The sequence below is a fragment of the Arachis ipaensis genome, chromosome B06 (assembly GCF_000816755.2).
Source record: "Arachis ipaensis cultivar K30076 chromosome B06, Araip1.1, whole genome shotgun sequence".
NCBI classification, from domain to species: Eukaryota; Viridiplantae; Streptophyta; class Magnoliopsida; order Fabales; family Fabaceae; genus Arachis; species Arachis ipaensis.
The window spans coordinates 12633669-12645926 of NC_029790.2; the positions used below are offsets into that span (position 1 = coordinate 12633669).

At 37.0% G+C, this 12258-nt stretch overlaps 1 protein-coding gene across 1 annotated transcript; it reads left to right on the plus strand.

Moving 5' to 3' along the window:
* LOC107645924 (serine/threonine-protein phosphatase PP1) lies at positions 406-2259 on the plus strand. Its single transcript, XM_016350077.2, has 4 exons — positions 406-754; positions 824-1383; positions 1457-1642; positions 1732-2259. The coding sequence occupies exons 1-4, from the start codon at positions 562-564 to the stop codon at positions 1753-1755; spliced, it is 963 nt and encodes a 320-aa protein (XP_016205563.1). The 5' UTR covers positions 406-561; the 3' UTR covers positions 1756-2259.

A 12258-nucleotide genomic window follows, 5' to 3' on the forward strand; every position in this document is an offset into this window, starting at 1 on the left:
ACTCACCTTTTTTAATAATATAATATTTTATATTTTAAGCAAAAATTACTATAAAAAACAGATTATAACTAAAATTAAATTTTAAACCTTCAAACAAAGAATAATAAATTTTCAAAGAAATAAATTTAATTTCACGAATACAATAAAAGTGAGAATTTTTCTATCAAGTCGGGTTAAGAATAATCTGAAGATTCAGTTGAAACGACAACGTTGCTTGTTTGATATATAGGAAAATAGGATTAAAAAGAAAAAGGAAAAAAAAAAGGACAGGGGAGCAATGATTCCGGGATTGACCAAACGAGAGAAGGAAGTACGGGAAGACACGTGGGTTTGAATTCATACGCGCCAAATGGTGTCAACCTTTGAAGGTTTCAACTTTGAGCGGAATAAAGGAGCCTACTTGGCAGTTGGTAGGGAATTTTACATAGATGAAGGAATGGTTGATTTTGGGCGAAATAAACAGAATTAGTAAAGCTATCTTGTTGACAACTCTCTCTTTCTTTATTTGCCTTCCTTCCTTCATTTAACAGAGAAAGAAAGGGGGCCATCGGGTTGTTTTGGATGATGATGACAATAGAGGGAATGATGGAGAAGGGGGTTCTGGATGACGTCATTAGGAGGCTGCTTGAAGGCAAGGGAGGCAAGCAAGTTCAGCTCTCGGAGTCTGAGATCCGTCAGCTTTGCGTCAACGCCAGACAAATCTTCCTCTCTCAGCCCATCCTCCTCGACCTCCAGGCTCCCATCCGCATCGGCGGTTAGTTAGTTACATCAACTAACTTTCTTTTCCTGTCTTTGCAAAATGTTTACCCTTAAAACGTTGCAGGTGACATACACGGGCAGTACCAAGACTTGCTGAGGCTTTTCGAATACGGCGGTTATCCTCCCACGGCCAACTACCTCTTCTTGGGGGATTATGTAGACAGAGGCAAGCAGAGCTTGGAGACCATATGCCTGCTTTTGGCCTACAAGATAAGATATCCTGACAAGGTTCACCTGCTCAGAGGAAACCATGAAGACGCGAAAATAAACCGGATATACGGTTTCTACGATGAGTGTAAAAGGAGGTTCAATGTTAGGCTGTGGAAGATATTTACAGATTGCTTTAACTGTTTGCCGGTTGCTGCACTCATTGATGGAAAAATTCTCTGTATGCATGGAGGACTCTCTCCTGAATTGCAAACTTTGGATCAGATAAGGGAGATTTCAAGGCCTACTGAGATTCCAGATAGCGGTCTACTCTGCGATCTGCTCTGGTCCGATCCCGATCCCAGTCTCGACGGTTGGGCAGACAGCGACCGAGGCATTTCCTGCACTTTTGGTCCTAATGCAGTCACCGAGTTTTTGGACAAAAATGATCTTGATCTCGTTTGCAGAGGTCATCAGGTAAACCTCCTACTTCCCTGCTCTTCCTGCTCTGCCCTCCTTCTATATTTATTCTTGTTTTCTTTTCTTGCAGGTTGTGGAGGATGGATATGAATTTTTCGCTAAACGGCGATTAGTTACCATATTCTCTGCTCCAAATTATGGTGGCGAGTTTGACAATGCTGGTGCATTGTTGAGCGTTGATGAATCTCTTGTTTGTTCCTTTGAGATATTGAAACCGGTGGATAAAGGATCCTCATCAAAGGTCACTCTTAAAAAGGTATATTAATAACCTAGAAATGTTATGTTGTTTTGTTTTGAATGGTTGTGACTTGTGAATATTAGTTTCTAACCTAACTTTTTTGGCAGCCCCCTAAACTTGGCAAGGTATAGTCACTTGTGGAATTAAAGACGTTCAGTTCAAATAGGAATGCAGCTAACTCAACTTGTACGGAGATGAAACTTTCGAGTAGGAGCTTGGCATGAGTTGAAGACTGTGAATGATGTAATGACTGAGAGTATTATTATTGTAAACTAGAGTACCCAGGGTAGGCATTCTTCTGTGGCAGCAGCAGCAGACATTTTTGCTTTTTCCACCAGTTGCTTGTAGCTTGTGTAATGTGTGAGCATCAAAGATATTGTAAAGATTTCTATGCCATTTGTCTGAATGACTGCTCAAGAATATTGTTTTTGGTAGTACGAGGCTGGCTATGGCACTGAATCGTATGAACATTTGCAGTCTTCATATGAATAGAATGCCTTGTTCTGATTCATAGCAACAACGATATCTCAGTTATTTAGTTATAAAAAAAAGAAAAAAAAAAGGAGGTGTTTTCCTATGCAATCTGTATCGTTTAGTTGAATTGAATTGTGTAAAAATGATCTTACTTTCTTAAACAACGCCAGTATGTTGTGTAGTAGCTAATTGCATATTTAATTATCATCATCATCATCATCATCATCATCACCACGTTTCTCCTTTTATTAGCGAGTTGCTATACTATCTAGTGTTAAGTCTCAACCGGAAATGAAAACTAAGAAATTATTTATTCTCTTAGTGATCATTTGAACATTTAACCGTTAAATTGCTGGAAGAATTAACAGATTTTAAAATTATAACAAGATTTGTTGAGCTTACCTTTTAGTTTATTTAATATTTAGGAGGATATCTGACAATAATTTTAAGATACTACTACATCTTCACTCAATGAGAAAAATCATTATGATGTTTAGCAGTTTTGATTGATTGTGCAAATAAATAGAGATGTAATGGTAAAATCCACAAGGTCTTTGAAGTAAATGAAGAAAATAAGCATTTTCCAAAATATGAGTGGTGGAACAGGATAAGCGTACATTTTCTTGAATTAGCCCTGTTGATTTTCATTTAGCACAGAAGGACCTAAGAATAAGATAGAATGAGAAGCGAATAAGTAGCTAATGAACAGAACTATTTCCGGTATGCCATACAGAAAGGGCTTATTAAAGATAGATTGAGATGGAAGAAGAGGAGGGAAAGCAGGAAGACATTTTCTTCTGTGCGACTGTGCGGGAACTACGCTCAAAGGGGGGAAATGGATCCTCTCAATTTTTTTTAACAATTGAGAGAGTAAAGTGTAATTTCTCACCATTAATTTTGTAAGTGGGATCAATAATAAATATGAGAGAGAGAACAATGAAGGACTAGAGATCACACTTTACACCCTCAATTTTTTTTAACAACGGAGAGGATCCATTCCCCACACTCAAATAAAAAGATTAAAAGATCAGAATTTCAGCATAAGAAAGGTGGGTGGGGCCTATGATCTGAAAGTAAGCGATCCATTAAGATCAAAGCCAATTAGTTGGATTGAAACATAGTAGAACACACGACCCGAGATAGATAAATAAAAACATAGGTCAATAGCAATAAATTTAAAGGGAGGACGAATAAAGATTTTATAATTACCTTTATCTAAACATAATTTTTTTATTCTTAGATGATAAATTATAGAGATAAATTTTAATATGTTATTGTTTCACTCAATGTTTAGTAATCTCGTCAGGATGTCGAATCGAGTTTGTATTAAAATCACAATTCAAAAAGTAGATACGATTCTTTTGAAAATAGTGGGCTCAACTCAGGAATTACTTAGTATTTGTGTCGAAGCGGATTGTGTCGAATTATTAGTGCCAAGTTGCAATAAATAATATGGAAATGTGTAAAATAAATAAAAGAGAACTTTGAATAATTGAAAATATAAAAGTGAAATGAAAATCAACAGAAAACAGAATAACGAATGAAATATTTAAAACAAAAAAATTAAAAAAAAAAGAAAAATTAAAAATAAGAAGATAAAATAGACTCCTAACACTCACATGAACTTGCACTCCATGATCTTTCGTTTCGTCGTTGAGACTGAAAATTTTTGTAAAATTTGTGTAATGATCTAGTGTTTTTTATTGAAGTTTCTTTTCCTTTCTAAACTTCTTCTATTTATAGTCCTCAAGGGTGGACTTGCTCCTAAAAAATTTTGACCACGACCTTAATTCTTCCTTTTTCTCAAGCCACGACCTTACCTTAACCCTAAAGAATTTTCATGGTGGACACCCCCATGTCCTATCTTGCCTTACTCTTCAATCTCCACGTTTTTCATTGTGCTTTGTATTTAATCACATGGTTTTTATGGTTTCGACTAATTTTTTATCATTAAACCCTCGACCTTGACTATTATTCTTATTGTAGTCTAAAGTGTTGTTCCCCTATAGTTAAATATTTGATCCGTCGATCTTTCCCAAATTTCGACGAATCGCAGTCGAATTGCTTCATAAGTCGAAACTCGTACCAACAAATTCCTCCTTAAAATTTATCTTTTCAAAACGTAAAAGGATAAGTTTTATTCAGCCATGTGCCATTCATGTGCCAGTTTCATATTTTCAAATTTTTTAAAAAGACGATTATGAGAACACGAAAGGGTTTGTGCGTTTTTAGGAATATGTAACGTTCCTAATAGGTTTTAACGGGTCTCTATCTTTTAAAACCCTTTATGTTTTTCTAGGTTTGCCTTCTTCACCCATTACTCTCACTCTTCTTCATATTTCAAAAGTGCTTTTCATCTTCTACAAACACTCCTCCTTCTTGTTTGAAAAATCCATCTTAGCTTACTTCCATGGACTCTCAATCTGGTCTCCATTCCAGTAGCATACCGGTTGTTACTGCTGCATCATCGTCTTCCACCACCATTGCTGCAACCACCACTACTTTCATTCCCGTCACCACTTCCACCACATAAGCCACCATGTCATCTCCTTTGCCTGCCTCTGTCTCCGTCGCTGCAGCTGCTACCGACATACCGTTGTTCTAGGGGGAGCCTATGCTGCTCTTGCTTCTTCTCAAGATGATGACGACGACGTTCACGTTGTGGATACTCCTCCTTTGGTGACCACTGTGTCCCAATTATACAATGATGATGGGATCCTAAGAGCTCCCAATCCTAATGTAGAAATCATCGCGTTATGGCGGAGCCAGGTATTGCTTTCATTTCAAGTTTCCAATGTTTGTATTTATACCTAGGACCTATCTCTACCCAAGAGCAAGTTGAGTCAATTTCTTCTTTCATTCCATTTCCCCTGAACACCTTCCTTTGAATTTTTTGCAAAAATGTAAAGGCCACCTATTTCGCCGGTCGCGTTTTTAGGACTGTACCCCCTAAGGAGTCGAATTCCTTATTTTCAACATGGCTGTCGAGATTTTCTCCAACTTACAAGTCTGTGTGGAGATCTTCAGGTATAGTATCTGCCCTTCGACTATCCACCAATGACTTGTCTAACACTGCTCCTTTGCCTAGGGCTAGCTTATACTTTTGGTGTCAAGCTACAAATAATTTTCATTTCCCGTATGGGATGATGGGTCCAAACCTAATGGAAATTTCAGCTTTGACTGGCCTATCTCCTGATGAGGAAGATGTCTGCTGGACAACTCTATGTTCTCATGATGTCTTCGACATTAATTTCGACTTGACTTTTGTGTCGGTTTTCATTCAAAATAACATGGGTTCCGAAAGTGACCCTGTTACTGATAGTGAATATGTATCCTTTCTTCTTTTGTGGTTCAATGCTTTTGTTTTTTTGTCCAAAATCAATTCAAGTCCAAAAAAGTAATTATCTCCTACTAGCTATCCTGCTCCACCATAAAAAATATGTCAATCTCCCTTCTCTCATTTTGGGTCAATTATATGAAACACTCTCTTTGATGGTTAGTGAAATCCAACGAGGTGAGTCATCAATCAATCCATTTGGCCCTCTCTGAAATGTAAACTTATAGTTAAAGTCTGTGCTCGAACCTCAGCTCACCGTTGTTTCTGAAATTCCAATAACTCCACTTGAGGGTGTTCGACTGTCTTTTCTTTCCTGGTCGAAACCAAAAGGCATGTCCTCTATCGACGCCTTTTGTCACTTTATTAAGCCACTTCTCAATATCAAAGACAACAATGATTCTTCTTACTATCCCAACTCCTTTGTGATGTCAAAAAAGTACTGTAAGATACCTTCATTCTCTAACTAGTCTCAAGCTTGATAATCAAGAGATTGTTGATGACCTGTGGTCGAAAACCCTGACTCCTCAAATCCTTCCTATGGGGATTCTTCACAAGTCGACTATGGCTCTTAAAAAGAAACTCATCACTTATTCTCCACAGTATGTGTCGAGGCAATTTGGCCTTGCACAAGCATTACCTTCCCCTCTTTCACTTGAAGCCGCAACACAAATGATTCACTATGAGGTGTCGAATCTGAAGGAATTTGACCAAATTTTGGATTTGAACCATCAAAGAGTAACTTCCCAGTACCAGCGATATGACATCAAATATTGTTTCCTTTCGACACTTGCATTTCACAAATGGTGGTCGAGTTATTACCAATCTCACTGTCCCTCAAATGAACACTAACTTGGTTCTTTCTTTTACACAGACTGTTGCTGCGTCGAAGAAAACTAAAGGCGAGTATATCCAAGAAATCATTGCCTTTGAAAAATATTATAAGGTAAAATGACATTTTAGAAATGTAAGGTATGTTTTCATCAAAGCCTTAAAGGTATGGCAAAAGAAAAATGAAGCACACTTTCATAGATGTCTCGACCGTTATTTTAAAACTTTAGCTCAAGACCCTTATGTCCAGAAAAAACACTTTATGAAAACATTCAAATTCTCATCTTTTTCTAATGCCACTTTTGGTCTTGCTGATCGACTACCTGGCCCTCCTAAAGGATCCTTAGGAGTGGATTATCAACTTCGAAAGAAAGATCCTCGTACCCTGGGAATAAACACAACTGGTGCTCTCTATTACCCAAGCGCCAGAGATAAAATCCATGGTTGGATGAGGATTGTTGGATATCCTCCAAATACCATATTTTCTTAAAACTTAAAAACATTTAAGCCCTTACTCTTATATCTTATTTGTGTTTCAGCTGCTCTACCAACAGACCTAGCAGCTGTCGGCCCTGACCCCAAACCGGTTGAAAAAAAAACTAGGAGTTAGATGAGGAAGTTGCCCCTAAGAAAACAAAATCGAAAAGGGGTTGAGGCAGAGGACGGTCGAGTGTGGCCACCCTACCTTCAAAGAAACGCGGAGCTGTCGACATCCTTATGGGGGATAAGCCCAAAAAGATATAGAAATCTAATCCAATCACTTCTATCAAGGTACTTTTTGAATACTTTATCGTCCTTAATAGTCGACTTCTGTCTTATGCATGCTTAATAATCTTTTCACCTTTTCTTTCAGTCAAAACCTTCAAAGCGTAGCTCTCAGACTCGAGCTAGACCACAAAGTCATTCTGAACCAGGTGTCGACCTATCAGGTGTCAAGGCTGAAGTTACTCAACCTCCTCCAAAGACGACGGCATCCCTGCCTTTTCTTAATCCAATTCAAACTGCACCATCAACTATTGTTTCTCAAGCTTCGACTGACTCTCCAATGGTATTTATGTTTACTTTTTCTTTTCTTTTGTTTAGATTCTTAAATTCTCATTCTTATTTTTCTTGCAGGCAAGCTATGTGCCTCTACAGACTAATTCAGAGACTCAGCAAGAATTTGGTCCTGCTTTGACATCCACCACAGCCACTTCACCAATCTTTCCAACCATGAATAAAGCTACTGATGTCAAACATGACAACTCTCCTATTAATGCTCCTACTCCTATGACTGAAAATTTGAATTTTGATGACTTTGACTTTGATCTTGCCAATATTCTCTCAGAGGCTCGACAGGTATATTCCTTCGAGGGAACATGAGTTTTTTCTTCTTCTGGTCAAGAACCTAAAATTGCTCCTTTAGTGCAAGAATCAAAACCAAACATCTCGACTCATGAAGAGGAGGTTACCTCACCTGATCCACAGTTAGCACCGAGTCCCGACGCTTTAATTATTGAAAGGGTCAACATTGTTCTTCATTATCTCAACCATCCCTTGGAAGAGATTAACAATAATGTTGATCTGAAGGCTCGATTGTTGGCAGCTCTCGATTTTCTGAATAACAAAATCCCAGTCAACGTCTTGACAGCCTTGGAGATATTTATGGAAGACATTTATAATCATATTTTCAAAATTGATTCTATTGAGAAAGACTTCAACACAACATTCGAGGCTTTGGCTACCCGTGATAAACAATTGAAAAGATGTGAAACAGCCAAGTCTCAAATTGAAGAGGTCTTATCAGAGGGTCGAACTGAAGAAAAGATTATAGCCACTAAAGTCGAGATTCTCGAGAAGGAGTTGGCTGAGCTAAAATCAAACAAGGCAAAGGTCGAGGCTACTAATGCATCACTCAATCTGCGGCTTCAAAAGATAAATCAAGTTCATGCATCGAAGACTTTGGGTCGCCCTGCTCTTGTTGAAACTGTTAACCAAACCATCACAGCCAAAGAGAAAACAATTGAAGCTTCTACCGTTCTCGGTAAAAAACAAGAAGATCTTAAGCTTAAATTTAGGACCTTGTTTTAAATTATTGTCAAAGCTTTTATATGAACTTTCACTCTTTGTATGATTTTTTCACATCTTTTGTTTAATGACAACGATATAACTTAAGGTATTTTCCATTTATATGCCCTAATTGTCGATCAGTTGTTATATCTCTTAATTCATAAGCATTGCCATTAAACACTTTTTTGACTCGAAAAGTTCCTTCCTATAAAGGAGACCATTTTTCTTTAACTTGTTCCGTGAGAAAGACTAATTTTAGTACCAAGTCCCCAACTACAAACCTTTTCACTTTTGTTTTCTTATTGTAAGACTTAGCGATGCTCTCTTTTTGTCTAACCATTCGATCAAGAGCAATTAGGCGAGATTGGTCTAATTTGTCAATCGTACTCAACCAATATTGTTGAACAGGTAAATAATTTTGTTTTGCCACTCTAACTATTTGCAAATTTATTTCAACTGGCAATACTGCTTTATGACCATATACCAGTTCATAGAGAGTCGAACCTCTTTTCGAGGGAAATACCTATATGCCCATAATACTTGACTTAAAGTATTATGCCAATTTCAAAGTTGCATCTCTATATGTTTCTTGATCAAATTAATTAGAACTTTATTAATGGCTTCGACTTGATCATTTGCTTGGCGTAATACTGAGTCGAATGTATAAGTTTAATTCCTCTAGACTCGATATACCCTTTGACTTGTTGACCTGTGAACATGGTCCCTTGGTCTGTAGTCAAAGTTTGAGAAATGCCAAATCTATGAATAATCGACTCTTCAATGAAATCAATTATTTCAGCTTGCGTGACCTCTTTCATGGGCATAGCTTCCACCTATTTAGTAAAATAATCTATCGCAACCAAAATAAACTTGTGTCCCTTAGTCTAAGGGGGATGAATCATTTCGAGAGCCCATCCTCAAAATGGCCAAGGTTTAATTATTGCTTGCAAATCTGCAGCAGGGACTTTCTGGAATGGTGCATGTTATTGGCATTGATCACAATGTCGAGCAAAATTGATACAATCCTTCATTATTGAAGGCCAATACAGTCCTTGTCGACGTATGGTCCAATGCATTTTTTAACCCGCTTGATGGGCTCCACAAATACCATCATGCACTTCTACTATAGCTAAATATGCATCTTGCATACTTAAGCATTGGAGCAAAGAATCATTGACACTTTTCTTGAATAGATCCCTTCCAATCAATACAAAGCTTAATCCTAGGTATTTAATTTTTTGATCTGTTCTTTGATTGAGATTTTTAAGGAAATCAATGATTTTATATCTCAAATCATATGAATCGAGTTTGTTAGCACAACAGACCCCTCTTATTTCTACAGGAGTTAAATTATTTTCAATTTCACTAAACTTCTTAATTAACTTGGGAGATACTTTATAGCCGGAAGCTGTTTGAGCCAACTCGTTAGCTTTTTTATTTGACTCTCTAAATATATGCTTAATTGAAACTGAATCGAACCCATCTAAGAGTCAAACTACTATAGCAAAATACTTATCTAAATTCTGACTAATAACTCGATAGTTTCTAGCTAATTGTTCAATCACCAATTGTAAATCTTCCAAGATTTTGACTATTCGAGCTCCTTTTTAATTAAGAGTTCTAGGCCAATGAATAAAGCCTCATACTTTACTTCATTATTCGATAGACCAGGCTCTAATCGAAACATAAACTTGGTCAGAATATCATCAGGGGTGAATAAAACTATTTCCACTTCTACCCTATTTTGATGTTGTAAGACCCCAGATTTTTAAAAAAATAAATAATAAATTATTTATGTTTATATATATGATTTAAATTAAATAATTAAAAATTTTGATTAATTTTATGAACAAAGAAAAATTTATTTGCTTCTACTTTTAAAATTAGAATACTTGTTTGAAAAATCAATTGGCAAATTGATTAAATAAAATGGTATTCTTAAAGTAATTTTATTGTATTAAATTTAGTTTCAAATTATTACTCTATGATGCATGAGCATCTTTCCTATCTTTTCCTAGTGAATTTGCATTCAAATTATTGAGTTTAATTAAGATTTAATTACCTTTAGCCACTATGAATGCTACTTTGAGTTGTTTGCAATTTTTGTTTATTTCAGGTAGCATTCGGATGGATTTGACGGAGTTTTGTAGCAGAAAAGGAAGAAAACAAATGATGCTGTCAACCCCGACCTCTTTGCACTCAAACAGAAATAACTTGAGCTACAGAGATCCAATTGATGTGATTCTAACGGCATTGGAAAGCTAACTTCCAGATCTTTCCAACAATATATAATAGTATACCATTTTATTCCATTTCGTACGGACCACTTCACGCCAAACTTGAGGAAGCTCAAGTTTGGCGCCACCAAGAAGCCCCAAGTAAGAATACACGCTGCCATCTCCACGCCGAACTTGAGTTTACTCAAGTTCGGCACCAACTCAAAGGCTCCAAGGAAAGTATGTGCGCACCACTCCACGCCAAACTTGACAATTGTCAAGTTTGGCGCCACAAGCCAAGAAGCAAAAGGGGAGCTCTGCCCACTCCACGCCAAACTTGGTTTCTTCCAAGTTTGGCGCCACAACCTTTAGTACAAAGGTGGTCTCCAATCTCGTCCAAAGGCCCGCGAATCAATTATTAAGTTTGATTTAAACTTTATTATTTTGATAATTAGGAAAAGATATTAGTTAGTTTTAGGAAATATATTTTACATTAATTAGGACTAGATATAAAAGGGAAAAGAATAAGCCCTTCGGGCTCATCTCTTCTCCTCTTCCTCATCTCGTAATTTACAGTTTTTCTGAATCCTAGTTTTCTCTCTGAACCATGAGCAACTAAACCTCCACTGTTAAGGTTAGGAACTCTGTCTATTGTATGGATTGATACTATTATTTTTATATTTTAATTCATGTATTAATTTCTACTTAATTTCAAGAATTGTTTTCGTTCTTTATCTTATGAATTTGGGTGAAACGGAAGTATGACCCTTGTTCTAATTGAGTTTTTGTATAACTTGGAAAAGCTCTTTACTTGAAAAACAGCTTGAAAACAATTTCTCCTAAATTTCTAATTATCTGGACTTAACGGAATACGTGACATATAATCCTCTTATATTTGGATAATTAGGATTTCTGTGGCATATAAATTAGAATTGAACTTCACCCTCTAATTGGAATTAAGTGACCAAGGAATTGGCGGTTGATGAAGGTTAGAGGAGACTAAAAAGGTTTAAGGAATTAGGGTTTAGTCACATATAGTTTGCCATGAATTGAATCTTGCATGATTAAAATAGTTAGTTAGAAAAGTCAATCCGGAAGATAGATATCTCTGAAGTCTTAACTGTTTTCTCCATATATATTTCACCTCAATTAACTACTTGTTTTCTGATTCTCTGAATTATTGTTTGATGCATTTGAACTCTCAACACTCTTTTCTGTTTGTCTAACTAAGTAAATCACTCAACTATTATTGCTTAGTCCATCAATCCACGTGGGATCGACCCTCACTCACCTGAGGTATTACTTGGTATGATCCGGTGCACTTGCCGGTTAGTTTGTGGGTTATAAATTCTGCACCACTCTACCCTCCTAATTTTATTAAAATTCCGAATTACCCTTAAATCCAACTTCACAAAATCCTAAATTTATCCAAATTAAACCCTAAACCCCCCTAATCTAACCCTAGCCGCCATCGTTCTTTTTTCCCTAACCTAACCTACGGAAGAAAGAAACAAAGAAAAGAAAGGGGGAAAGGGAAAACAGAAGAAAGGGAGAACAAAGAGACATCCGAGAGAGCTAAATGGAAAGGGAAAAGAGAGAGCAATTGGGAACAGAGAGAAAGAGAGCGACGGGGAAGAAGAGAGAGATTGGAAGGGAGGAGACTGCGTCCTGCTGCGCCACCACCTCCATCTCGTCATTGCAGCTGTCGTGGAGCTGAATCACAAAGAGAG

What these genes read in the sequence shown, in the direction of transcription:
- LOC107645924 (XM_016350077.2), top strand. Translation starts at nt 562, where the DNA reads ATGATGATGACAATAGAGGGAATGATGGAGAAGGGGGTTCTGGATGAC. An exon ending in GGCTCCCATCCGCATCGGCG is followed by an intron (nt 755 to 823) that starts GTTAGTTAGTTA and finishes AAAACGTTGCAG; the next exon opens with GTGACATACACGGGCAGTAC. An exon ending in TCGTTTGCAGAGGTCATCAG is followed by an intron (nt 1,384 to 1,456) that starts GTAAACCTCCTA and finishes CTTTTCTTGCAG; the next exon opens with GTTGTGGAGGATGGATATGA.